The sequence below is a fragment of the Echinops telfairi genome, unplaced genomic scaffold (assembly GCF_000313985.2).
Source record: "Echinops telfairi isolate 266 unplaced genomic scaffold, ASM31398v2 ScPeMD7_23;HRSCAF=83, whole genome shotgun sequence".
NCBI lineage: Eukaryota > Metazoa > Chordata > Mammalia > Afrosoricida > Tenrecidae > Echinops > Echinops telfairi.
The window spans coordinates 50,122,962-50,150,524 of NW_022103920.1; the positions used below are offsets into that span (position 1 = coordinate 50,122,962).

General features: G+C 36.0%; 1 protein-coding gene across 4 annotated transcripts in view; it reads right to left on the bottom strand.

The window, feature by feature from the left end:
* Window positions 1–27,563, bottom strand: part of SEMA3A (semaphorin 3A) — a 382,377-nt gene that overhangs the window by 18,818 nt on the left and 335,996 nt on the right. For all 4 annotated transcript variants that reach the window (XM_045288865.1, XM_045288867.1, XM_045288866.1 and 1 more), the window contains 5 exons: window positions 25,812–26,031; window positions 21,898–21,989; window positions 9,253–9,294; window positions 4,384–4,541; window positions 701–768 (listed from right to left, as the gene is read on the bottom strand). In XM_045288865.1, coding sequence (XP_045144800.1) covers window positions 701–768; window positions 4,384–4,541; window positions 9,253–9,294; window positions 21,898–21,989; window positions 25,812–26,031 — 580 coding nt within the window. The remainder of the gene's footprint in view (window positions 1–700; window positions 769–4,383; window positions 4,542–9,252; window positions 9,295–21,897; window positions 21,990–25,811; window positions 26,032–27,563) is intronic.

The window sequence follows — 27,563 nt, forward strand, 5'->3', positions numbered from 1 at the left end:
ACCTTTAAATTGTGCCCATGCTAATTATGAATCCTTCATCAGCAATGATGCCATTGACGAGTTTCCCCAGTAGAGGGAAGCATAGTATCATGATTATTTTCATAAATTATTGGAGTGGGGGCTCTGAGGGACCTACCATTTGACTGTATTTTTAAATCAAGATTTCATCATTAAATAAGCTGTCTTGACATTAAATAGACCTTGGCTTCTGTTAGGGAGCTTAAAATGAATTTGGTCCAAAATGCTCAGTTCAAGGGAATAGCCTATTATTAATTCAGTGTGAAGGCATTTTAATTATCTTCTACTTGATTACTCTATCCAATAACAATTTCTGGGTATATACCATCATGAGGAAGTGAATAATTTGCATCATTTATTTTAAGACTATGTTTTATTCTTTTAATTAATTTTTATGAGTATATCTGTTTTGTACACTCCTCAGCAAGTATTATATACTCATATACTTAAACTTCTTTTTGCTAATATAAGTAAACTTTATATCACATGAAGTCCTAAAATTTTTGAATATTTCTTATTAGTAAATAAAAATAATATTTTTTTCAATGATTGTGTTCTTTAGACTTTCTTACTAGATTCTCTACGTATTTTGGAAGAAGAATATACTCTACATGCATGCTGTGGATATGTATTATTGTGTATAATTTTATCACAGTTAGAGAAAGAGAAAAAAGGGACTTACCATGATGTTGTAAGTCTGAACAGTGGGTCAGTGGGTCTCCATTTCTTATATCTTGTCGTCTCGTGCGTCTAAAATAATTACATTAAAATATATATGTTATCTCTATTTGTTCCTTCTTGGAGATATGTCATATGAATGAAGAGAGATCAAACTCTCTATTAGAAACTCCAGAGCTTATTAGGAAGAAATTAAAAGCATCCGTTTACACCTGTAATAACTGGCCCCAAGAGGATTTATACAGGTTAAGAAAAACAAAACAGAACAACAACAACAAAAATTCACAAAACCAAAACAAACCCCTGCCAATGAGTCAATCCATTTTCACTCTAAGACAGATTAGAAATACTCATACTCCTTTAAACTTAAAATCTTTACAGGAGGAGATAGCTTCATTTGATAACAGGTATACAAATATCCCGAGAGTATAGTTAAAGTCAAAATATTACTATCAGAATTCATGACTTTTAGCAACTTGATGTCAATCAATAAGAATCTAGCATCTAGAAACCATGTGTTTAGCTTGTAAGGGCAAAACATACAATTTGGCAACCCACTTCTTCATGAAAGAGTTAAAATTTTTTCTTTCTTTAGGTCATATATGAAAACTAAAATTAATTACCTTGAAAGTTACAATTCACATGATGGATCTTTAAAAAATACATGTAACTTTTAGAACTTTGTTAAATTAAAAAAATTAAATATCATTTCAGTTTTTCTTATATATTCATCATTTGTTAAACTAGACAATGAAACGAATGACTTTTTATGATCACAGGACCATAAATTCCAGCCATTACCTGTGAAGTGAATAAGAGGAAGAACTACAAACCCACGGTTCATTTAAGCACAAGAACTCGGTTTGTCAGAAGATGGCAAGAGAGAAGACACCTTTCTATAGCATTCAGAAAAGCCAAATTTTCTTAGAAAAATAAAATCATTGATTCCTGTATTTTAATGTCCAAATTATATTTTAGCTGTGACACATTCGGGACAGCTTACTTGACAGTTGGCTTCAAAGGAGACATGAACTGTAGCCACCGTGATGCTCAAAAGTAGGAGATGTGTCATTTGGGCAAGAGGCTAAAAAAATGGTGCTCGCTGTGCACAACATACTGGAAAAATTTGGGGAACACGTGTTTAACGGTTTACTGAATCTATTTTAAAGGCATTGTCCTGCTGCAAAATTAATTACCATCCCTAAAAAGAGCTGCTACAAAGGCCATTGAGAATGGCAAATATGGAATTTGTTATTGTATTCACAAATATAGAAGTCCAAAGTATTTATAGAATTCTATTTGTAGAATTAGGAAGGCTAGCAAACAGATGCTGCACATCTCAAATTGAACCAACAAGAGAACTTGTGAGACACGAACCACAAAACATTTGGGAAGGCACTTTTCACTGTCATTTAGGCTTTCAGAAAATGCCATCACGAAGACCATAAAGAGTCTGAGGCTTCTGGATCTCCTTTTAGAAGGCAGAATGTCACATATGTGAAATTGGATTAAGGAAATCTGCAAAGCACAGCCAAAATGTGTTGCTAATTGCTTCACTCTTGAATTGTAGGTACAACAGACACACTTAAAATGTACAATAACATGGATTTTAATTTAGAATAGATACAACTATGGTGTTGTCCACAACTTTTTTATTAAGAAAACCTTAAGTTCAAATGAATTATTATTAAATTAGGCAATATTATATACTTTCTCGTAGCAAGGAAACAATGCCAATCTGTAATTCAAACATGAATTCCATATTGTTTGAATAACAGTAACAATCCCATAGAAATATGTTTTTAAGAAGCATATGATTTTGATTTTAACTAATTTAAAATTTTATTGCTGTAAACATTGTACATTGTTATTTATTAAATCATCTGCAGTTCCTTTGATCAGTAAGCTGTTCTCTCCAAACTAGGTTTCAATTTTTTTTTTTTTTTTAGCTAAAGATATGTCATTTTATTTGAAATTCTATTTTCATCTTTCGTATATCCATAACCACCTACATACATAGTGTCATCTCCTGGTTGCTTCATCTCATTTGCTTCATTTTACCAATTTTCCCTACACTGAAACTAATTCCTTTGTGTCATATGCTGTTAAAGCCTTCTTTTCTTTTTTTTTTTTTTAATTTTCCCCATCCTCAATGGGTGTATAGAAGTAATGCAGCCACATCCTGGGAAGTCTGAATGTTTCAGAGATAAGAAAATCAGTATTTTTATATGATATGAGGAAGAAGGACATTTACCTCAAAATCATTACTGATGAGCAACTGTGTTTTAACCCATATATACTAATATGACAAACTTAAACTGTAGATATATTCCTCAATATAGTTAATGTTTTTAGAAGGGTGGAATCAAAAGCTTTAGCCATCGCGATCATAGTTTAACTGATATCTTTTTTGGAAACATTAAAAATGCTCCAAATATTATTAAACAAACCAACTATGAAACCTTCATGTTCATAGCATCTTTGAAAATATCTATAATGAAGAATAAGCAAAATAAATTACATTGATCCAAAGATGCAGCAGCTTGAAAACACTGATTATTTCTCCTTCTCATGTTTCAAAGGGCTTGATATGCATGTCTTCAGTCTTTAGATTGACATTAAAATATATTGTATGTTACTGTAATTATTACCACTCAAGTTTTAAACTTTGGTAAATAGCAACAGAAAAAAGCCAATTATCAATAAGAAGTACATCTCTGTTGTGATTATCTTTTGTTAGGTTTTCAAAAGAAGCAAGCTATATATTTCAAAACAAAAGTAAGCCAAGTTTTGGTCTAACTTTTAGAATATGAGAAGAGCTCTCTATAAGAATACTGTATAAAAGCATTTCCTGAAAATAATATGACATTAAATAACCAAGATTTCATTCATAATATAGTCATTCAAGTATAATTAACTTACAATGATATTTTATTAAAATGAGATATTATTTTGGATAATTGTCATGGTCTAGCTTAGCAATATTTATTCAGGCACATTTTTTAAATCTATCAATATTTTTAAGACTATCCTTGAAACATGTATATGTGCATGCATGTATCTTTAATTTTTACATTGTCTTCTGTTTCAAGTCTTATTGCTACCATTGTTGATCAACATAATATATAGCACATACAAAACAGTATAGTTTCCAAACTCTGAAGAATTCATTTTATAATTGAGCTCCTGTGTACGAGCAAAGACATTAAAGGTGAATATTGCTGTGTCTGAAGATTTTCCATTCACCCCAGGACATAGATTGCCTTTAAAAATTTAAAACCAAGATAGAATGTTGCTGGATAGAATAAAAGGAAAATATCTGGCCCAAAGGCCAACAGACCAGTCTAAAGTCTGCTTGTAAATGTCTCTTTGACTTTGCCCCTCAGTTTCCTCCTGTGTAAAATCACATTGGTTCTCAATTTCTAAATGTAAACATGCATGACTGTGATGGTGCCCTTTTAGATTTCCCTCCATAATTTATTAAAACTACTTGTCCCATTAGATTCAGAATTCAACTTTCACAGTCTCCATTTTTGGATTATACTGTCTATTTTAGGAAGGAAAATACTCTGCCCTTTCAGGAAAAGTGATGGATAGACTTATGGAAAGAAAGGTGCCCCAAAGGTGAGATTCGGGAAAGGGTAGAGAAAAACCTGTTTTGTTTATGATTTTAAAGGCGTCTTTTACCTCTTTGCAGTGGGAAAATAGCGAGAACACGAGGACCCATCCCAGGCACAGTAAGGGTCGCGAGCGAGGCAGCATTCTGCACAGGCTTTTCCATAAACATCACACCGGTGCAAGGGCAGCTGGGCCACCCCGGCAGCTGAGCCAATATAGAGCTGTTGCTGTGGAAAGAGGGCACAGTTACCGAAAACCGACCTTGCTTTCCAAGGTTCTTTTCTCAGGAGAAAAAGTGGTTCCATTTGCACCTACATAAACTATCAGAATATATGTATGGGTTAAAAACAAGCAAACAAAAAAGCAACCATTACTGCCAGTTTGATTAACGGTCTACCAGATAATGTGACAGTTTTAAACAAAGTAAGATCAGCGTCTAAATATTTGATCCATACAGGTGTCTTGTATAAGGGTAAGCACAGGAAAATACAGGAAGATGGTATACAGTGAACAGTAGAATGTTCAAACCCTCAGTCTGTATTCTTGGAGAGTGCATGTTGACTTATGTTATTGATAATGTTAACTAGAGCTCTTGGTATTGCTGTGTAGCCCCATAGGCTTTGGGGCCAGAAGCATTGGCTTTTGCATCGGGAGTGCTCAGTGCTTTCGCGGTCAGGTAGACGGACCTCGAATAGGAAGGAAAAGACAACGTGGTATTTGCATTTGAATTTTTTGTCTCCGCATTAAGAACTATCTTGCTCTTGTGCTATCTCCAGGAAAATTACCCTATACACCACCAATAAAGAATTTCTCTTTAAAAGATCACTAAAGATGGAAATTGATTCCGCTGCTACAGTGTACCTGACTCGAAGATAATGTGTTGGTGAAAAAGCATTTCACTGGGCGTTTGGGTAGCTAGCTTCCTGGGTTTCCCTACACTAACTTTCTGTGTGGTCTTGGGGATCTGGCTTCTTTCCTCTCATGTCCCATAGCCACTCTGTGACTTTCCATTGGCTTTAATTCTATGATAATTTGGATCGTTTCAGTAAAACTCTTAACTTTCTCATAGATATACCTAACGAAAATTTTAAAATTATGTAATTGTGTAAAACTTCTTTATCCTCAAAATGAGACTGGAATAACAGAATAAATCAGAACATGAAATATTAAACAACAGATTTCTAGTATAATTTTGAAATTTTCTATGACAAAACTATAGTCACAGATTAATATAAAAACACCGGTTCTTGTTTCTTTACCTAATTTTTGCAACAGCTTCCCTCTCTTAGATTGGAGAAATGAGTAACCACAGCCAGTAACAAAGAAAAAAAGACAGTTGCCATAGAGCTGGTTTTGACCTATGGCAATTTCATGTATGTCAGAATACAACTGAAATCCATTAGGTGTTCAATAGCTGGTTTTTCAGAAGTAAATTGCCAGTCTTTTGAAGGGCCTATAGGTGGGCTTGAACCTGTAGTATTTTGTGAGCAGCTGAGTGCATTAACCTTTTGTACCACTCAGGAACTCGCAAGTAATTACACACTCTCAAAAAGTAAAAGCCAAGGCCAACGAGTTGATTCAGACTCACAGAGACTCTACAGAGCTGAGTAGAACTTCCATTGTAGGTCTCTGAGACCAACTTTATGGTAGTAGAAGGCCTCTTTTTTCTCCCAAGGAGCAGCTAGTCTTTTCAAACAGCTCATCTTGCTGCGATCAGCACTCCAATACATAACCCACTATGCCACCAAGGCGCTGAGTAACTGTAGTCTAAATTAAAGCCATCTAAACACCTAAGCATGCAGTAACACATGGAGAAGCCCTCAGTGGTGTATGTGACTACCCTGGTGGGAAAGGCAGGGGTGGTTTGAATGCTACCTCCAAGGGCAGCATGGTCTGTCCTACCAGATTTTCATTCCCCTACAGCCCTGGCCTTGTCTTTTCAGATTTCTTCCCTCCAGCCCCTAAAATTCAAAAACTATTGAAAAAGGAACATAATTTAAAAATCACAAGGATGTCAAAAGTGTTCCTTTGATATGTTGCAAATCCAAGCCTGCAGAATTCTTCAGGGAAGGGGTAGAGAGAGGAAACACTACCTTCAGAAGTACATAGACATAGATGAAGTATATGTTGAGAAATGATAGCTTTTTGATATTTTTGTTTAAGAAACAATTCTATGGTTTGTAACAATACTTTTTGCCTTACTTTCTCACCTATATATTCATTAGATAACTGGTTGCCATATTCACTTATTTATTATTATGTTAGGGGTTCACATAAACCAAGACAAGTTACAAAATGACTGTTTAGTATCCTGAAGAAAAGTCAAAAAGTATAGTTGGGTTCTTTCTTGAGTCTTAAGGCAGCTACAGGACCCCTATGGGACAGCAATCCACAACGATCTGAAAACTGTGAAGATCTGAACTCACGGAAGGAATTGGGTTTTGGGGGGTTTGTTTTCTCTTTTTATCCCTTATTTAATTTTCTAATAACCTCTTTTCTTTCTAATGAACTTAGATTCTAAGGAAAATAAAACTGTCATTGAGATGAAAAAAGGTGAGAATACATAATTTTTAAGAAACAACAGGATAAGTTTTAAGAGTGGTAGCAATATTCAACACCTAGTCGGCCGTGGTTAAGTTTGTATATGTACATTGCGATTACAACACTTTTTTTTTTTTTAAAGAAACTACTGATCAGGCTAGTAATATTTAATCTAAAGATCTTCATTTGGGGCAAAATCTCTTTAAGAAAAATGAGCAAAATTTATACTTATAGATTCTGTAAAGACCATGCTATGTTAAAGGAGCGGTTACTTTAAAGCTGTCATCCACCTTTAGGAAAGAAATAATGAGGTAATGCATAAAAGGAGTTAGAAAATCCCGTTACGGTGATGGAAATTTAAAGTCGGAAACCAACGCCAAAAATTATATACACTTCAACGTCCAGTTTCCATTTTACATTTTCTTTGCAGTAATATTAATGATGTGCACAAGTAATTAGGCTATCAAGATGAAATATTCTGGAGGTCTTCAGGCCTCACTGAGCATAATCCAGTTCCTAACCAGGAACTTGATCTGCAGTTTCTGCCCAATTGAACATCACCCCAGGCTCTCTTACAGCCTCCTGACAATTGTGTGCCATAAGCAGGAAACAAGTCCATTTATCCAGAAAATTAGTTGCAACATTATTTGCCTTTTTTCTTGAAACTACCATTTAACTTCTAAAATGTCCCCCAAAACATACATGGAATTGATTCCTCGCTCAATGAAATACAATTTCCAGTGGTGGACAAAGAGACCTATGGACAATGAGGCCGACTTTCTTCCCTAAACTCCATGGTATTAAAGTGACACACTGTTTTTTTGGTGGTGTGTTGCGTTTAATAGATAATTCTTTAAGGTAGCTTTAACAATTTTATGACAGAAAGGAATGTTTTTTTAAAAAGCAAAATATGGAAGTAATATAATTAAGACTGACTACGAAACCTAGTAAAGAATAAATAAATGATCTTAAAAATCATTAAGGGAAGGAATTTCCCCGTCTCGTTTCCATCCTGGAAAGCATGGATCTCCTTGCCAACACTTGACAATTTGGGGATTATAAGAACAGATGCACACATACTTATGAGGTGTAAGATAACAATACAAAGTCAATAATATCTGCACTCGGAGTTTCTCTAAATACCTTGGAGATTATCAAGCTATTTTGACATCGCTGTGTGAAATAGATACACATTACATTTTATTGGCACTTTATATTTTAAAGTCTTGTTCAGGTAATAAAGCATGGTCATAAATAAGCATATAAATAATGCAGAAACAAGATTAATCAAATGACTCTCACATTTTATAATTGTATAGATTAGTTTTCATTGTAGTGAGAGTCACCCTATACCATTCTGCTTTTTATACTTCGAATGCCAGATTATTTCATAATTTACCTCAGTTTTTATCCAAGTTTATTTTATGAAACAAGATATAGAGAAAATATTACTTATTGGAAATTCGATCATATTTATTTTGCACATATTGGCTAACATTTTGAAATCATTTGATCTAGTTACTTGTCTTGTCAAAGCATTCATTAAATATGAATGGAAGGATTAATAACCTTTTATACTTACCTGTAACCTTTGAGTTCTTGGAACTTTAGATGTTATGATTTGACAGTGACCATTTTACTGCTCTTTTCTTATGTTTAGCCAAACTTAAAAGTCATATATCTTGACTTCATTGTCCATAGATATGTATGTGTATATATATGTATTATATGTCTTTCTCTAGCATATGATACTACTGAAAAAGTAAAATTAATATTGAAATAAAGTTCTTCCAAACCTATGTATTTCTCAGTACATATGTTCATTAACTAATAAAATTTAGTTTTTATATATAATTAAAATTTATAAATTTATTTATGGTCTGAAGTGGCCATCAATATTTTATGTATATTTTTAGTATGTAGGTGTATATATATATGTATATATATATATATATATAGAGAGAGAGAGAGAGAGAGAGACAAAAGAGTGAGAACAAAATAAAGATTCAGAGTAGATGAAAAAAAACTATTGGGAAATTGGTACAGTTGCCAAAATATAAATTACATAAATTACAATTTGCAACATATAATGATCCAAGAAATATGTTTATAAATACATTCTATATTTAGATCATTCAAAGTAATATGCCATAGTGATTTTGACAATATAAGATTGAAGCAAAGATAATTATTTTTAGTTTTTTAAATTTTTAGTTTTTATTTATATGATCTTATTTTTTTTAATGGTATTAATTCTTCTCTGTAATTTATAAACAACTGTTAAAAAATCGGTAAAATTTTCCAGATAACATAAATATATGTATACATATCTAATTCACAATATTTAAAACAAAATTAACAAACTATAGACTAGATTATACTGCAGAATGAGAGTACCTGCTTTGTAGAAAGTTCCATTGCTGAAATAGCGGTTGGCTCCTAAAGAAGAAAAAAATATATAAAACACATGTTCATTTATTGAAAAATCAGTTATTAATTAGTTAAATAATTAAATTTATTAAATCAAGAACAAGGCCTTTGCGTACAATTTCAGAGAGCGAGTTTTAGTGCCCACCGTACCACAAAAACCAAACTCATTGCCACGGAGTCAGTGCTGATAGCGACCCTAGAGGACAGGGTAGAACTGCCCCTGTGAGTTTTTGAGACTGTTGACCGGCTTAGAGAGCCCCGTCTTTCTCTAACCCAGCAGCTGGGAGTTTGAACAGCTAGCCTGGTGGATCAAAGCCCGGCGCATAACAAGATGTGGGAAATAAGAAATATGCGGGGAAAGATGTAGAGAAATGTCACATGTGGGTCAATGTTTTCTGGCCCCCGAAGCACACGTGTCTTTGACCACGTTGGATTTATTGTTCGATGCAGTGGCAGGAATACACACAATAAGGTACAATGGGCCACAAAGAAGGAAGTTAAGAGAAGGTATAAGTGTTCTCGTTTTGTGCTAGCTGGTTTGAGGGAAGCTTTGAGGAAGCAAGGTTTTGCTCTGGATTAGATGCTGTCAGCAAGTAGGAGTAATTCTGTGATTGGCTATCTTCATCAATCTTAATTAGAAGAAGGGATGAACAGAGTGAAGCTAAAGCTGATGGCTAAAGAAGCAGCAATCACTTATATTAGGAAAGATAGAATGATGGTAAATGGTTTCTGTGGTTTGGACAGTATCAATGTTATTGACAGTGTTGAAATATGTTTTATTCACCAAGGTCTCAGGGTGAACTTGTCTGAATTGTCATTCTGTGAATAATGTTATGTTTAACTGGGAGGTACTGTGGCTTGAGAAGGCCAGACCTGTTCCTCCCAACACCAAGGGCAAGACGGCCGCTGACAATGCCAGTCACTGCCCAGCTGTCAGGGACTCTGAGCGAGAGGAAAAACCACACAACAAACTCACCATCAAGTCGATTCGGACTCATAGAAATCTAGGACCGCTAACTAAAATGAGATTATGATCCTTCATTTTTATTAAAGAGTATGTTTAATATGCAAAGGCATAAAGTCTAGAATTTAGAGACTATCATCTCTCCAATTCCTCTCAAAAGACTGACATAGAGAGGTAATAACTAAAAAGTAACAATCACCAACTGATTGAAGCCTTCTTTGACAAGCGTAGAGTCACACCAAAGGCTACACAACGGAACACATTTATCTAGAAGATTCACCTTCACCCAACTGAATGCCAATTAGACAAAGACGATGTTCTGAAAAGGTTTTGCTTATAGGTTGCAGAAGGGGAGGAGAAGAAATGGGTTTAAATGCATAGAATGACTTTAAAATGTCTCATTGACGGTGCTGAACCCTGAAGAAAGTAAAACAACCTGAATCATATTGGGACAGACGGTACCAGAAGTATGAGATTAGACAAGGTGTTTAGTCCCTTTCTACTTCAGTTTTCTCTCCTCAGTAATGAAGATCATAGTATTTTCGCATAGGGTTGTTGAGAGACTGCATGTTGAGCACTTTCCAAGTGTGTTTGATGCATAGTGTTTATGTGAAAGGTTCTTTCATTTTCTCATTCTCACACACAATTGCATTTCTTTTTTCTCCTCTTATAAGGATCTAGATATACAGCATATTTATCTTGTGTCTTGTAATTTACACCCATACCCCAAAGCAAAGTCTGAGGGCAGATCATGTTTGCAGGCAGGAAGCAGGCTTCATAGAAGAATGAGCGGAAAATTAAAAATGGACTTAGGGCACATTCTGGAAGTCACCACTGAGAGCAAACCTGAGGATGGTAGCTCTCAAAATTGTTCACTGAGTCATGTAACGAAAAAATAGTTGTTTATTGGTGGCCATTCCTCGTTGGTTGTGCCTATTGTGTTAAATCTCCCACAACCCTAACTATGAAACTTGATCGCCTTCCTGATTCTTGCCAGAGAAGCTGGAAGTGGAACGAGAAAAGCTCACAGCAACAATCAGAAGGGAGAACACAGGAGAAGGGAGGGCAGTGCAGATATCACACCTATCTTATGACCTGTCTGCCCCTTCATTTGGCTACTGAGTTCACTTTCTCATCCCTAGTACCCTGGACAGGATCCCGCACTTGCAACTTCTCATAGAATATTTATTAAATGAATGAGTGAGCCCTATACAATTTTCACTTCCTCTCCTTCAATTTACTTCCACTATTCCTTCCCCCCACCCCCCAATTCAACTTATAGGTAATGGTAAATACATTGATCTTCTAAAGTCTTTCCTTTATTCTAGCTGAATTGTGTTGAAAATAAAATATTCTGCAATTATCCTTAATTGCTTAATTTCTACTTCATCCTATTCACTCCCTCGGGTATTGAGTTTGGACACTTAAACTAGGGAGTGCTGCCCTGGTGAGTTACTGTCCTATGGTGCAAATCACAATATATTGCCAAATGGGCATTTATTTTCATCTGTGTTGTTATTGGATTTCTTTGTTCTATATGGCAGTGTTGATCACACTTAATTTTGAATTCCCTTTAAATTCTACAAGGGGTACCCCCCAAAACCCAAAAAATTTTTTCAACTCTATGCATTTACATTTTTTTACAAAACAAACTTGTCTCCAAAGTTCTCTCCATTACGCTGAATACATTTGTCAACTCTGCAATTCCAGTCTTGGAAACACTCTCCAAACTCATCTCTTTGGATGGCTGAGACCACCTCCCTCGTTTTTTACTTCACCTCTAATAAATCATCAAATGGCTATCCTTTCAGGTCCCTCTTCATTTGAAGAAACAAAAAAAAGTCATATGGAGTGAGGTCAGGTGAACAAGATGTGTCAGCAAGCGAGGCATGTTGTTTGTGCCAAAAACTGGTGCACTGAGATGGCTGCTTGAGCAGGTGCATTGTCGTGGTGGCCAAACCAGTCCCCCATCTGCCACAAATCAAGCCTTTTTTGGTAGCACACTGTTATGCAATCTTTTCAACCTTTAAATAGAAAGCTTGATTAAAAGTCTGTCCTGGTAGAACGAACTGCAAACATACTATGAGTCAACATTTTCATCTGATCAGGACGTTGAAGGATGTCCAGAGCAATGTTTTCCATCAATTGACAGTTCACCTGTTTTGAAGCAAGAAAAACACTCACACTGGGCTGAGTTCTGGACGTTGGTTGCCAGGCCTTTCTCCCTCGTCTCTGCATCTGGATTCATCACTGAAACCTGGTCAATCAGCATCTTTGCCCCAGCCCGGCCCCCACTGCCAGAGGGCTGGTGGCCAGGCATGAGGTGCCCTGGCTGGGGATTGAACCCTGTTCTGAGTATGAGGAGGAGGGGGGTGGGGAAATGCTACCATTAAATTCATCATAGAAACCGGTCAGTGTCGAGTCAACGGCTGCCTCCAGAGCAAAGGGGCGCTTTCCCTTCCCGATGGCATTTCCAAGACTGCTCATCCTCCTGGAAGAGCCACTCCTTTCTCCTGCTGAGTGCTGCAACCACAGTGCCACCACGGCTCCTGGTCAATGACCATAAACCAAACCCACTGCCACCAGGTCGATAATGACTCCATGAAATACAACAGAGGGCTCCTTAGAAATTCCGTGGCTGTCAACCATTATAAGGAACGACTGCCTCGTTTTTCTCCCACAGAGCGGCTGGTGGGTTTGAACCACTGACCTTGTGACTAGCAGCCAGACATTTACCCAGGACCCTGAATAACCAAGGTCCCTTCCCCTCACACTCACTGCCATCAAATCGATGCCAGCTCATAGCAACCCTATGGGGCAGAGTAGAACTGACCCTGTGGGTTTCCAAGGCTGTAACTCTTTAGTTACAGTGGGGGGGTAGAAAGCCTCATCTTTTTCCCAAGAAGTGGGTGGTGGTTTTGAACTATCGACTTGGCAGTTGGCAGCACAATGTGTCACCACCAGGGCCTTTAGGCTCCTGGATAATCGGTGTTCAAGGAGTGACTGGAAAAAAAAAAAGATGAAAAACACTCACACACTTGAGTTTTTCCCACAGTGCTGTCCTTGTAAGCTGTGTTCAACATCACTACACTTTCTGTGGCATTTTTCCAGAGCAGGAAACAAAATTTCACAACTGCATGCTGTTCTCTTAAACCAGCCATTGCTAAAAATGAGGTTTGAGCGAAACTGCTTTTACAAAAAATTGACTGTGACCAGAGAGAACCTTCCCAGGTGATGCCACTGGGTGCACTAAGATTAAGTTGCTTGATTCTTGCCTGGCAGGGAAAAATGCATAGGAAGAAAGCTCTGCTCTGCCAAGTGAAATTCCATTTTGGGGGGTGGGTGGGGGATACCCGCTCTATTACACTTTGGTCTTTTTAAATTGAATTTTCCTCACAGTCCTCTTTCTAGCCTCAAACCATTCTGAATATGTTTGCCTCTTTTGCCAACTTCTTTCTCACTCTTATAATGACACCTTCTTTTCTGGGAGAGTCCATTCATTTTTATCATTCTAATGATTCCTTGCTCCATGGAAAATTACTAATCTTTTTTGTTCAAACATTTGAGTATAAACAGTATTCTTACTTAATTTAAAGTGATTTTTCTGAGACACAATGAGGCACATGATTTAGGATATAAGTTACTAAAATGGAATAATTTAGAGCTTTCCCATTTTTGTAACTTACCTGGATGATGCAAACAAACAAACAAACAAATTCACTGCCTCCAGTCAATTCTGGCAACCCTGAAGGAAAGGGTAGAACAACCCCTGTGGGTTTCCAAGACTGACTCTTTATGGGAGTAGGTTTACTATTAAATGCATTTTTCAATTGGACTTCATATTATCATTCAAATCAAGCTATGATGAAAGATATGACTACATAGTCAAATTTCTCCCATGCAGAGATAGGATCTTTAGACTTTAGTAGAACCAAATGTCAAAAGTCAAGGGAAGAATTAACTACCAATTTCCATCTTTAAAAGTCAAAACTGAAGTCTATTTAGGTCTGTATGGCATTGGAATCAACTAGCCAAAGCAAGGCATGTAGAAGAATGAAACATTTCCCATTGCAACTGTTCAGTTCCCACAGTTTCATTTGTGGAACTGTTAATTTGCCTTTGTAAGCAACTAACTTCAGGTATGCTTTCATGAAATAAATTTTATAATCAAACTGCAAGGAAGGAATTTCTTAAGCAGTAATTAACAACCAATGTTAATTGATCTATAAGTTAGCTACATCTATGTTCTTTAAAAAAAAAGAAGCTGACAAATAAGAATAAACTGCAGGTCCATTGCCAGGTTTGATGAGTGCACAAAGCAGTTCAAATGAGTTATTTTATATATAGCTGTCCATCATAAAGAGACACTAGTGAATAAAAGACTAATGTATTATAATATAGTATGAGTTCAACATCATTAAATTTAAAATTTAGGATACTTTAAAAAGGAATTTTATTTTATTTTTTGACCGGGAAATTCATTACAGAACAAGATGTCTTATATGCTGCTTGTCATTACATTTTAATAGGCAATACATTAACATGACATCCATTTAAATAAGCTGTATTTGCTTCTGAGAAAGAGCTGGTGGTGACTAAGGTTTCCATTTAAAACAGATGTAGCTTCATAAGCAAACTTTCTTTTCTTTCTTTTATTTTAAATGAAACCAGTTTCAATTGCAAATTTGACTGGTGTTCAAGTAAAAATTAGATTTAAATAAAAGCAGCATCTTTTCAAGATTTTCTATGGCTCCAGTTTATCATCTCCCCTTCTTAGATATTTTAATCTAGTGCTTATTAAACTTTCACATTTGCAAAGCTTTTCAACCTGCCAATCCCAGAACAACCTGACACAGTCCCTTGGATGCTAAGCACGTGGACCCTCCTTTACAGAGTGAATAGACTAGGTTTCGGAGAGCATCCGTTTTGTCTTACATTTGAATAAAAAGTAAACTCTTTCATTTGTTTTCTTAGCTGTTCATGAGATAGTGCAGGAGTTGGGTTTAAAATGTCCGTGTTACCTGTGCAACTGCTTTTCAATCCCTCACAGTCAATAGAATTATAAATAAAATACATTTTACTAAGTGTAATGCAACACATTTGATGTAACACACTTAACTTTCTCAAAAGCAAAACCACCTTTGGTCTGGAAAGACAATTGCACTAGGACTAATTTAAGTGGAAGGATCAGCCTGCATAGGGCTTTCTGAATGTGTATTTTATAATACAATGGATGTTGAATTTTACTTAGTTTTTTAAGACATTGTATAGTTAACAACATCTAGCATTTACTGGTAATTTTTATTTTAAAAAAACATTTTAATATACAACAGATTTTATCATGAGTTGAAGACCTTGAGGCTCAATTGACTTTATCCAACTTCAGAATCACATACTAAATATGATTCAATTTCAGATCCATGGTTTCAAATAATATTTGGAATTGGGTTTTGAATGTACTTTAATGCCATTTTCAATAGTTAACAGTAATTCGTAGTCATTTCTGGACTCTTGTACCAACGCCAACTTTATTTCACCTCTTATTACCTATTAAAATTTTTACTCTAAAATGGAAATTATTACTGAGGCATGTTATTCTTACTATTATTTGGATTTGATTTCACCCAGAATAGAAGTATCTTGAGTGTAATTGAAACCCCTGGAATGTTCTCTGATTAACTAGGGTGTTTTCCTAAAACCAATCTCGTGATAGCAATGAACAAAGTACTGGCTTTAATTCAGAATTTTATGAGCTTTGGTTATGCACTCTAGACAAGGCACATCATAAACATGGTCTCTCTCATGGAGATGATATGGTAAAATTAACTGGTTGGTTCAATCGAAATGTCTTTAAAAATATCCAAGGGAATCAGAAACTATCATGATCCTAAATTTGTTCGTCTCCTATTTACCTTGTCAAACAATCATAATTCTCATGTTGATCCTCTTGTATTTTATTTAAAAATTCATTTAAAATGAAATGAACTTCAAGGCTCAACAAGAAAATCAGAAACTGTAGCACTGCTCTGCTTGTTTCACTGTATATGGTGATTGCCTTAATGTGTTGTGTTTTTTCTCTCCGACTGAAAAACTAAACAAAGTTTGACAGTGAAATATTCCAATTGCAACACCGCAATACATGTATGAACTTTGCCTGATAGAATAGAATGCTGAAAGTAAATAGTTCTCTAAACTCTGCCCAAATATGTTTTGTCTACTTGAGTGCCAAAGAAATAATAATGACAATAATATATGACTTAAATTAAAAGACAACTGGAACATGTATTTATGGAAAAATATGTGTTCCATCATGTAAATTATATATATTTAAAAAACGATAGATTCATAAACAATTATTCCCAGTCAGAACAATATTGCTTATTAATATTTAAGTGGTTGTTGCTGATAGATGCCTTTGAGTCAGTTCCAACACATAGCAACCCTGTACACATCAGACTAAAAGTTCCCGATCCTGTATCATCTTCATAATTGATGCTGTGTTTGAGCCCATTGCTGTCGCTATGTGTCAATTCATATTTTGGGGGCCTCCCACTTTTCACTGCCCTTCTACTCTTATCAAGGGAGTTGTTCTTCTCTAAGGACAGGTCCCTCCTGATAACATGTCCAAAGTACGAGAGATGGAGTCTTCCCACCCTTGTTTCTAAGCAGCATTCTCTGGCACCTCCTCCCGGTCACATCTGTTCCGTCTTTCTGGCATTTAGTGAAGAATGCTGAATATTATTAGACTGTATCACCATGGTTGGACTCCATCACGATATTTAATATGTATATCAGCAGGATTTAGCATTGTGTCCAAACCCTGGTAGGTACTAATCTGTATTTGTTTACAGATGCATTAATAAATAGTGCATAATTAATCTTCAGTTTTTGTTACCCATTGTTGAGCTTTTGCATACACTGAAAGCAATTAAACATCCCTTGGCTGTCCCGTAGGCTTCCGAGTACCCTCTTTTCTTTGAACACTGTCAAGAGTGGTTTTACAGCAGATCTCCCTCTTGCAACAGAATTTCTTGACTGCTGCTTTCACCATAGTTGAGTTTGGATCGACTTAAAATCTTTGACAACTTCAATCTTTCTCTATTATCATGGTCCTCATATTGCAATTCTGAAGTTTTTTTAAAAATTATGTTGAAGTGTAATCCATATTGGAAATGTAATCTTTGGTCTTCATCAGTGGTTATTAGATATTGACCAAAAGCAATTCTCATGATATTTTAACTATCACACATGTCACTCAGTTATTATAGGTGTAAAACAGTGTATACGAGTATTCTTTAAAATGTAACACATCATAGTGTTACATATTTGTGATTAAAATTATGCTAGTTTCCAGTGATTTTGTGATTTTCTTAAAAGTAATTTAAATAATATGTTGCCAAGTGAAATATTTTATTAGTATTAGTGTAAAATAAGCCTAAATGAAAATGCTCTAGAATGTGTTATTACTACAAAATTAGGACATGTTCTGATTCACATTTTTGAGTACATAATCAGATTATCACAAATAAATGAACATTATTTTTACAGGATATGCTATTATACTTATTAATAATACGTATTTGAACTCATGAAGTCTACAGCTAGTACATAAAGATGCTGTACCTCGCATAGGTGCCGGGACACTGTTTGTAGCATTCATAACCAGGTTTTAGCATTGTGCCATGCCCTTAGCTGGAACTAATACATATTTGCTTATTGACTGGTCAATGACTAACCATGTGTCAGTTCTGTTGACAACCAGAGGGAAATCAAAAGGTAGTCTTGACAAACTCAAGAATAGGAGGGTCTGACAAGTAAAAGAATATGAAAAATGTATAACTTATTTGTAACAGTGGTGGTAATATAATTGTTCAAATACATATAATTAGTAGTTTCTTTTTTTCTCCTAGAGAATCTTAGGGACATAACCAGCAAGATAACTTTTTATTGGTCCCAGTTTCCCTTCTTTGTTCTGTGGGAGCGTCTTTAAGCCTGGGATCCCTAAGGAAGGGCTCAATCTCCACATTCATCCTCTCATTTCTCTATCTGTCTTCTCATGTGCATTCAAGAAATACTGTGGAGCACACGTTTTAGGCTCTGTGACTCAAAAATGAACACAAGGCAGCCTTTTACTTATCTCCCTTCTCACGTTCACAATTTCGGGTTTCTTCGTGTAGATGAGTATGTAGGAGTGCTAACACAGCCCATTTATATCATTTTATTTTAAAATATAGAAGCTTATAAATCAACATACAAGTGTAGACATTGAACATATAAATAGGACAATAGATGTAGTAAATAGTTATACATTGCCATTTAATACAGACTTACATAATATAGAGTCAAAGTATCAATTTTTAAAATCTTGACATAAATATGATAATTTCATACTTTTGATGTCTTCTACCAAAAATTAGCAGAAAAACCTGTCAAAAATGTGACTCTTTAAATTTTAGCTAAACTGAAATAATATTAAAAATAAATTGTGCTTTCCCTAAAACATCTCCAATCCTTCCTGTCTTCAGGTCCAGTCTTGTTCTCCCCATATTAAGGGAGGGGGAGCTCAGGGGAATTACATTAGTCTATCATTTAAAATTGTCACACATGACTGTGGGATACAGAAAGGTTTCTCCCCAGGTTGTTCCCCAAATAAATGCCAGCCCTAGGATACTGCTTGCTAGCACCTGGAGGGTAGTCTGCTGCTTAGAAGTTTTCTCCCTGAGGGTACCAGCCATAGAGCAACAGACCCCTGTTGTATGGACTCCCTGCTGATAAGGATAGCGGATTGTTTTCCTGAAGGAGAACCCAGAGGTTGACAAGGTCAAGTCAACTCAAGGATGTCCAAAGTTAGGCTGCAATCTTGAATCTAGGATCCGCCCATCTTGTCACATGTGTACCCCTAGGCCGTACCCTTGCTATTGCGTGTACACCCCTCCCATTGAATGTATTGCCTATGGTACAACCCCTTCCTGTGATGATGTAATCATGGGGCTTGCACGTCGTCCCCTCCGTGTATTTAAGCCTTGATTAGAAATATACTTGCTCTCTAACTTTCTCTGCGTGGACCTGGCTGCTGAGATCATGGCCGTCCCTGAGGTGAGCATGCTACTACGAAATGTGTCTGACTCCTTTATTTCACTTATGCTCCTATCTGTTCTGTCCTCTATGGCTCTACTGTGCTCTTTATATATTAGAGCTGTGCAGTTGTGCCTGTGGACCGCTCGCTTGTCAGAAGCTGGTTTCTCTGACACATGGCTGAAGAGCTTTTGCGCTTTCCACAAAGACGCTACTCGGTTATTATAAAATGTCTATTATGTGCCAGGAATTTGCTTCAATACTAAAAAGAATTTTGATTTAATACATATATTTATTTTTCACTTCATAATATTATCTTGTAATTACCTAGGGCCCAATTATATTAACAAAATAATATAGAAATATGGGACTAAGATCATTTGGGGGACATTTTTGATTGCCAATCAATATTGAAATCACTAATCAAAAAATCAGCTCCCTTTTTTACAAATAAAATAGAAGGTAACAAAATATTGCTACAAAAGTTCCAGTCCATAGATGCATGGGTATATTCCATGCAAAATGTGTTTACATCTGTCTCAATCAGTGGATGGTTGCAGATAAATACTATGAGAATACTCTTGTCTTAATCTAATTAGCATGCCTTAAAAAAACAAAAAGGTTCAATTAAAACTATGGCTAAAGAGGGCATCTGAGGGGCCAGTTAAACTCCAGGCAAAGAGATAAACTCAATAAGTCATGGTGACTGTTCATTGAAACTCCTTATATATAACTTTAGTAGGTTTTCTATAAAGACACAGGACAATAATTATGAATTATTATTGATCATCAGGGGCTTATTATGAGTGTTTAAGAAAATTGAAAATGGCACTTATGAAAAAAGCTACAAAAGTTATACCAAGGGATTTTCCCCAGGATGTCAACGCCCTTGCTTGTTCCTGGAGGAGAGCAAGGGTCTTTCTACAAGGATTTCCTTGTGAAATCGTACTCCTTCCATCTTACAGAGCTGGCCCTGTGTCTTCATATTCCTTTTTACTCCTCAAACTGAAAGAATTTTTTCCCAAAAAACATTTTATTGGGAGCTAATATCCCTCCATAGTTCAATTGCTTCAAGCATTATTGTACGATTGCTACCACAATCAGTTTCAAAACAGTTTCTTTCTTCTTGAACTCCTTGATATCAGTTCCAGTTTACTTTCCCTCCCTCATGCTATCCCCCAGGGATCCTATTCTACTTGCTGCCTCGACAAGTTCATCAGTGCTGGGTTTTATAGACTGAACAACCGAACAGCGTATACCCAAAGCTCAAGAAGGTAACCGCCAATGGCAAAGTACACGGACAAACTCCAGCATGAAACAAACACACCAAACATACGGAAAATGTTGCTCAGCCCCAACGTGCATCAGAGTGGGGTCAACTCACAAGATCTTAACCATTTAAGTAGGTTTATTATTTTGGTTTCCTATAGTCATCTCTCCAATGCATTGTTTGGTAAAAAGAACATGATTTGGGTCCTTCCAGGATGGTCAAACTGCCATTTTGATATGGTATAAATCAAAGAGCATAAAGCCCACTAGAGAAGGGTTAGAAAGACAGACATGATGCATATAGACCTACATGAAGGGAATGTGGAGAAACACTGGCTTCAAATCTGATGCTTTTACTTGATAAAGCTTCTATGGTTTTGTAGCAATACTTTTTGACTTAATCTATCTGTGCTGTCTGGAAATGAAATTAGATGATCAAATTTATGTGAGTAGGTCCAAGGTTTTCTTTGTCTTCTACCAATGTATTCTAATTCTAGGTTATTTTGCAGTCAAAAATGTCTATGTATGTTTTCACTATTCTTTAATCAAAATTTTAAAACAATGCATCTATAGTCTCATCATATCTCATATATGATTCATACCAAAATATGCTTTGAATTTCTATGTGCTAGACTTTCAAGAGAAAAACATGGACTGCCATCTATCACATACCACTTCCACATCACCCTAGACTCTAACTTCACCCTTTTCCCTGTAGAAATAGACCTGTCATGAAAGTGACAATCTGGGATTCACACAAGACACATATCTGCACATTTTTAGGTGTATAGATTAGATATCTCTTATCAAATGTGCTATAGGTAAGAAAAATTTTTAATTTCATTTTGCTAAACATTTCTTGTAGAAAACATAATAATTTAAAACTAAGCAACAAAAACAACAAAGTTACTTAAATTACTTCAAGCCCTGTCATGCTGAATGTATCTCCTTAATACTTCCAGGAAAATGACATATAATCCTTATGGCATGAAGTACGAAAGAGGAGATTTTTTGAGGGAAACATGTTCTTTGAGGTAACTTACATGCATAATACAAACTGTAAATTATATATGTTATCATTGAGAAAACAAAATATGAACAGAGTCCATATTTCTTTACAACTTTAGATTTAAGTAGCATGGAAAGTTCCACAGTTTATTTTGACTAGTGTCTGACTTTCTAATTGACAAGCTAATTAAAAGGGTATGCTAGACTGCTTGTCCATACCAACTTCAATATGCAGCTGTCCTGGGGGAGAGACATACAACTGAACTTGTTGACACCTGAAATTAAGCAGCACTCACCCGAAAAACTGTCATTTCTTCAAGCAAAACTTCTTCTAAATCATGCCAAGTTTCCTTAGGAATTGAAACTACTTTAAGAACGGTCCCAACATCTTTGAAAGAAAAGAGCAGGGGTAGGAGGAGAGCACAGTTTAAATTGATCAGAGCAGTTTAATGTTAATGTATACAATGATCTTATTTTGTTCAAAAACACCGTTTTATCTCAGTCTCCCATGCCAAATACTTTTGCCACATTAGTAAAATATATATTCAAATGCACTGCATGCAATTAGTTAGCTTTTAACAGTAGAATCAAAAGAACTGAATTTTTAGAAACACATTAAATTTTGAAGAAGGCTTTATCCTGAAGAGACATTTTAAAAATGTAATAATAAACACCACAGAGATATGCCAGATTGGATTAATTTTTTATGGTTTTAAAATCTCTTCAATTATCAGGCACCTTGGAAAATGCCTAAAAATAATACCAGTTTGACATGTCAGGTTCTTCCACTTTTATTATGAAATCAAGGTGCAACTATAAGCCCTAAATGTGGAAGGAAAAGGAAAGTACACACAAAATATATGTGTTTAAAAAGGACAATGTCAAGATGAAAGACCAGAGAACTCTAGCTGCTGAGCCTCAGGTCACGTTTAAACACCGCAACCCCCAGTCCAAGGCCATTGTCCCACAGTTAGTGAAGTCTCATGCACAGTAAGCCTATAGGACAGGTTTCCAAGGACATAAATCTTGAGGCATGCAGATGCCATGTCTTTCTGTAGTGCAGGAGTGAGGGGCCTTTGATGGAAGACCGGCACTGAAGGCTCTAACGCCAGTGCTTCTCTGGTCAATTCAGGGTCCCCTCAAGACAGTTTTGAGTCAGAGTTAACTAGATGGCAGTGAGTTTGGGGTTTTTTGAAAATACAGTTGAAGGCCCGTTGGTGGCACAATAAATAAGTGCTGGCCCGTCAAATTCCCAGCCAGTGGTTCGATTGCGCTAGAAGTGCCAAGGGAGAAAGATGAGGCTGTCTGTTCCCTAGGAGATGTGTACTTTTACAAACTACCCACTACTACCTCTACTCAGTCCCAGAGGGTTGTATGAGTCAGAATCAATTCGATGGCATTGAATTCAGAAGGATTGCTCAATGACTACTTAGTAATGGATGACAATGACCTGATTTCTAAAAATAGACACCTAGAATTTCTTATTGCCATGGTTTTTCAGTAACACACACTAATACATTTTGCAGTAAGATAGAAGTTAAAATTCTAAAGCAAAATAAACTGATTAATTAAATGTATGTAATAGATTTTAAGCATTATTTTTCCCAATTTTCATCATTAACCAGGCAAATCATTTCCATGATAGGTATTATTATTTTTAATCTAATTTGTTCAGAGGATCTTAATTTCCCAGTGTGTATGTTTTTTTTTTAAAGTATGTTCTTTGAAAGAAAGTAACGGGATTATTAAATTCATACATTTGACCCTTCACCATTCCAACTCTGGTAAAACTCAGTCCATTTGGTCCACTTTAATCAAGTTTAGTAAACTACTTGGGAACAAAAGAAAAATTTCCCAAGAAAAATATGTCAATCCCAACAATGATCATTATTTTCTAGGGACTCACATGATGTACATGCCAGATCCAGAAAGTTTAATAGTTAACTTAATGTTAAAAAAAAAAAAATCCCCTTTTAAGAGGATCCCTCTATGTTTACAGGACCTTAGACCACATGTAACACCAAAGATTAAAGGTAATTTATGTTAATCTACTCAGTGGCTCTGATCGGGTCTTTAGTGCCCAAACACAACTTTATCTGTGCTCCGGATCAAGCTTTACGGAGTAGCATTTCAAACAATTTCACACAAATTGAATCAGATTACTCATCTAGGATCGATATACTGTGTTGCGCAACTTAGTTGAAAGATAAAATTACTGCAATCAATTTACTTCGCTGACGGATGACCCTGGTCTGTCCTGATGGATAGCCATCCAATATCACGAAGACATTCCGCATGCTCATGAAATCGGTGCCTTTAAAGACTGATTGTGTCCAAGAGGTACTGAAAGCTCAGGATTGGGTTTCTTTGGACAAAGAGGCGGAAGCAAGCTTTTGTTGAACTGACGATGAGTGAGGGACTTTTCAGCAAGTTTTAACCAAAGGGGAGAATAAAGGCAGAGGGAAGAGCGTCACATTATTGAAGAAACTTAATTACTGTCCAGATACACATTCATAAGTTGACATTAAGTGGCAAGTTAATATTTAATGAATGACAATCTGCCATCTGATATTTTATAACCAGAAGTTAATTCTCCCAATTCATTGACATTTATGATATTTCTAGTGGCTGGACCCTGAGTCTCCTCGGAAATCTTGTATTTGGTAGGGAAACTTTCTCACCCATAAAAGTAATCTGTAGTGCGTTGCTCCAAATCTGACACTGTTGCACCTGATAGCATAAGTCTTTCACAATTTTGTTATAAAACTTTTAGTTTTTAAAGCACTTACTGCACAGTTGCCATTCCCCTGTAGTTAATGTAATTTTTGTGTGTGCTGTTCTCACCAAGGGGAAATAAATGTTATTATACAAGGTTTCACTAGAGCACTCACTCTGTTTCTCATTGATTTATGTCAGTTAGCAACGTTAATGGAGTCTAGGAATTTATTACCTTGAAATCTGACCCTAAGTAGCAAGTTTCAGATTTGTAACTGGTACTTTCAAAAATTTTAATATTATTAAAGGGAGTATGAGAAAAATAAAATTATGTGCCCTGATAGCAATGTAATTTGTCTTATAAATTAGCCTGCAAATAGTTTATTTCTAATCCTGGGATTAGTAAGAATATGTAGTTAAATTCACCTATGGATTTATCTAAAATGTACTGGATGTTTGTTGGGTCAATGTTGTTGCTTTTCCACAGACGATTTTCCCAGTTGGCTGGCAGAAAAAGAGGGATCTTACGCCCTATGGCAATCTCAGAGTTCCGATCATGTTGCTTTGATATATTCTGTAACCACTCTTGAATACCTTGGGGATTTCAGGGATACTTTTAAGCCATATATCTCTGCCCTAAGAAGCCACTAGCCAGAAAAAGAGTTATGATTCTATTATAGTCATTGATTGTTCTACTAATAATTAACTTTACCTGATTACTTTTATCACCTTTTAATGGAAAAGGAAATTTATTTTAAATTAGTATATGACATTTGGCTTAAAAAAGGAACACAGTTGTAGTGGTAGAATGTTAAGGCTTCTGATTCTATTTTTAGACACTTGACAGAGGTTAAGTTTACCCTGAGAGTGACTATAAAATTAGCAACGATGAAAAACACGACTTTCCTCCAGTTCCTAAATGCTTCCTCCCCACCCCACTATCATGATCCGAATTCTACCTTGCAAGGCTGGCTAGAGACCAGAGGATGTACACTGGTACAGACAGGAACTGGAAACACAGGGAATCCAGGGCAGATGATCCCTTCAGGACCAGTGGTGGGAGTGGTGATACTGGGAGGGTAGAGGGAGAGTGGGTTGGAAAGAGGGAACCGATTACAAGGAACTATATGTGACCTCCTCCCTGGGGGACGGACAACTGAAAAGTGGGTGAAGGGAGATGTCGAACAGGGCAAGATATGACAAAATAAAAATTTATAAATTATCAAGGGCTCATGAGGGAGGGGAAAAAGTGAGGCGTTGATGCTGGGGGTTTAAGTGGAGAGCAAATGTTTTGAGAATGATGAGGGCAATGAATGTACAAATGTGCTTTACACAATTGATGTATGTATGGATTGTGATAAGAGTTGTATGAGCCCCTAATAAAACAATTTTAAAAAGTCAAATTAAAAAAATTGCCAACAGTTTTGAGGTTCCTTAATCAGTTAGGCACAGCATTTAAAAGAAAATTTAGTGCTAAAGTAAAAAAAAGGCTTACCTGTTCCAATAAACATGACATCATACTGGCCATCTTCTGCATCCACTCGATCTACTACAATTTGTGTGAACTGATAATTTACATCAGTTTTGATCATGATTGGGCGGTTATTAATAGGAAACACTGGATTATACATGGCTGGATGACTCCTTGCAAATGTTATAACATCATCAGGGAGGTCCTTTGTAGAATCAAATCCACCAAATGTTTTACTGGGACACTGTTAGGATACAAGATAGATGTATCTTTCATTAAGATATAAGGAATATGTTTATAAATGATATAATGACATATGGCCCAAGTAATCTAGTCTTGCTTATAATTATTTTTTAAAGTTATATATCTGATAAACTGAAAAATAGTAATGCTACTTAAATTAGTACATTTATTATATTCTATATATTTTCTAAATAAATCTCATTTCTCAATAGGGTTTAGTTATATCCCTTTGTATACCAAAAATTAGAAATGCATTATTTATTAAGTACATAGGAAGATGATTTTTTGCCTCTATTTTCAGCTCCAAAAATATTTCATTTATGCATTGCTTGAAGTATTTATAATTATGAAATAAATATATTACTATTATCAAACCAAAGCAAACCCACTGCCATTAAGTTGATTCCTACTCATAGCAATCTCACAGGACAGGGTAGCTCTGTCTCAGAGGATTTCCAAATCTGTAATCTTTGTGCTTGGACTGTCACGTTTCTTTTCCACAGGGCAATTGGTAGATTCCAACTGCCAGTTCGCTTACCCACGGCACTACCAGGGTGCCTTGTGTCATTCCTATAGATATATTTAGTAATTTCATTAAAGAATCTCAGATTTAATTTTGGGGGGACAGGTTCAATGTTTTCCTATGGCATCATGCTAAAATATAGCTTTTCCCCCCCTTAAAAGTAACATAATTTTAAATGCTTCTTATTTGTTCTATTTCTAACATAAATCCTGAATAAAGTATCACTAATGACTTTTAATAATTAAAATAGGTCTAGGGATTAGCAGGGATCTAATACTGAATATTTAGCAACCTGCCCAGGATAAAATCTGGTCAATTTGAAAGTACATTATGCCAAGCACTAAATACAGGTCACGGCCATTTATAACCAGGAAGCATGGGCTCTTAAAACCTTGGTGAGCACGGGCATAGTGGCATCCCTGGGCTATCGGTGCTCTACATAAAGCAAAGGAACCCAAATGAGACAAGTCAGATCTCACTGTGTCTTCTCCACTGCACTTGACTAGGATATTCACGAAGTGAATTGGAAATTGTCTGCTTTTTGTGTTGCACTTAAACAGTTTCTCCTTTGTGATGTAAGAGCTTGGGAGACAAATATGTGATTGAGACATTACTGATTTTACAAGAGGCTTCTAAGAGGAAATCAATTGTGGACATTTGGCCTCCATTCAAGTAGCTACTCAATGCAAGAACACATTGTTCTATTAAATTGACATTCCATGATGTTCACCTTCCTGACACGATTGCTAAAGGAAAATGTGTGCATAAGCAAATGTGGTGAAGAAGGCTGATGGTGCCCGGCTATCAAAAGATATAGCGCCTGAGGTCTTAAAGGCTTGAAGATAAACAAGTGGCCAACTAGCTCAGAAGCAACAAAGCCCACATGGAAGAAGCACAACAGCATGTGTGACCACAAGCTGTCGAAGGGATCAGGGATCAAGCATCCAAGAACAAAAAATCATATCACTGTAAAGGTGGATGAGTGCGGAGTGGAGACTCAAAGCCCATCA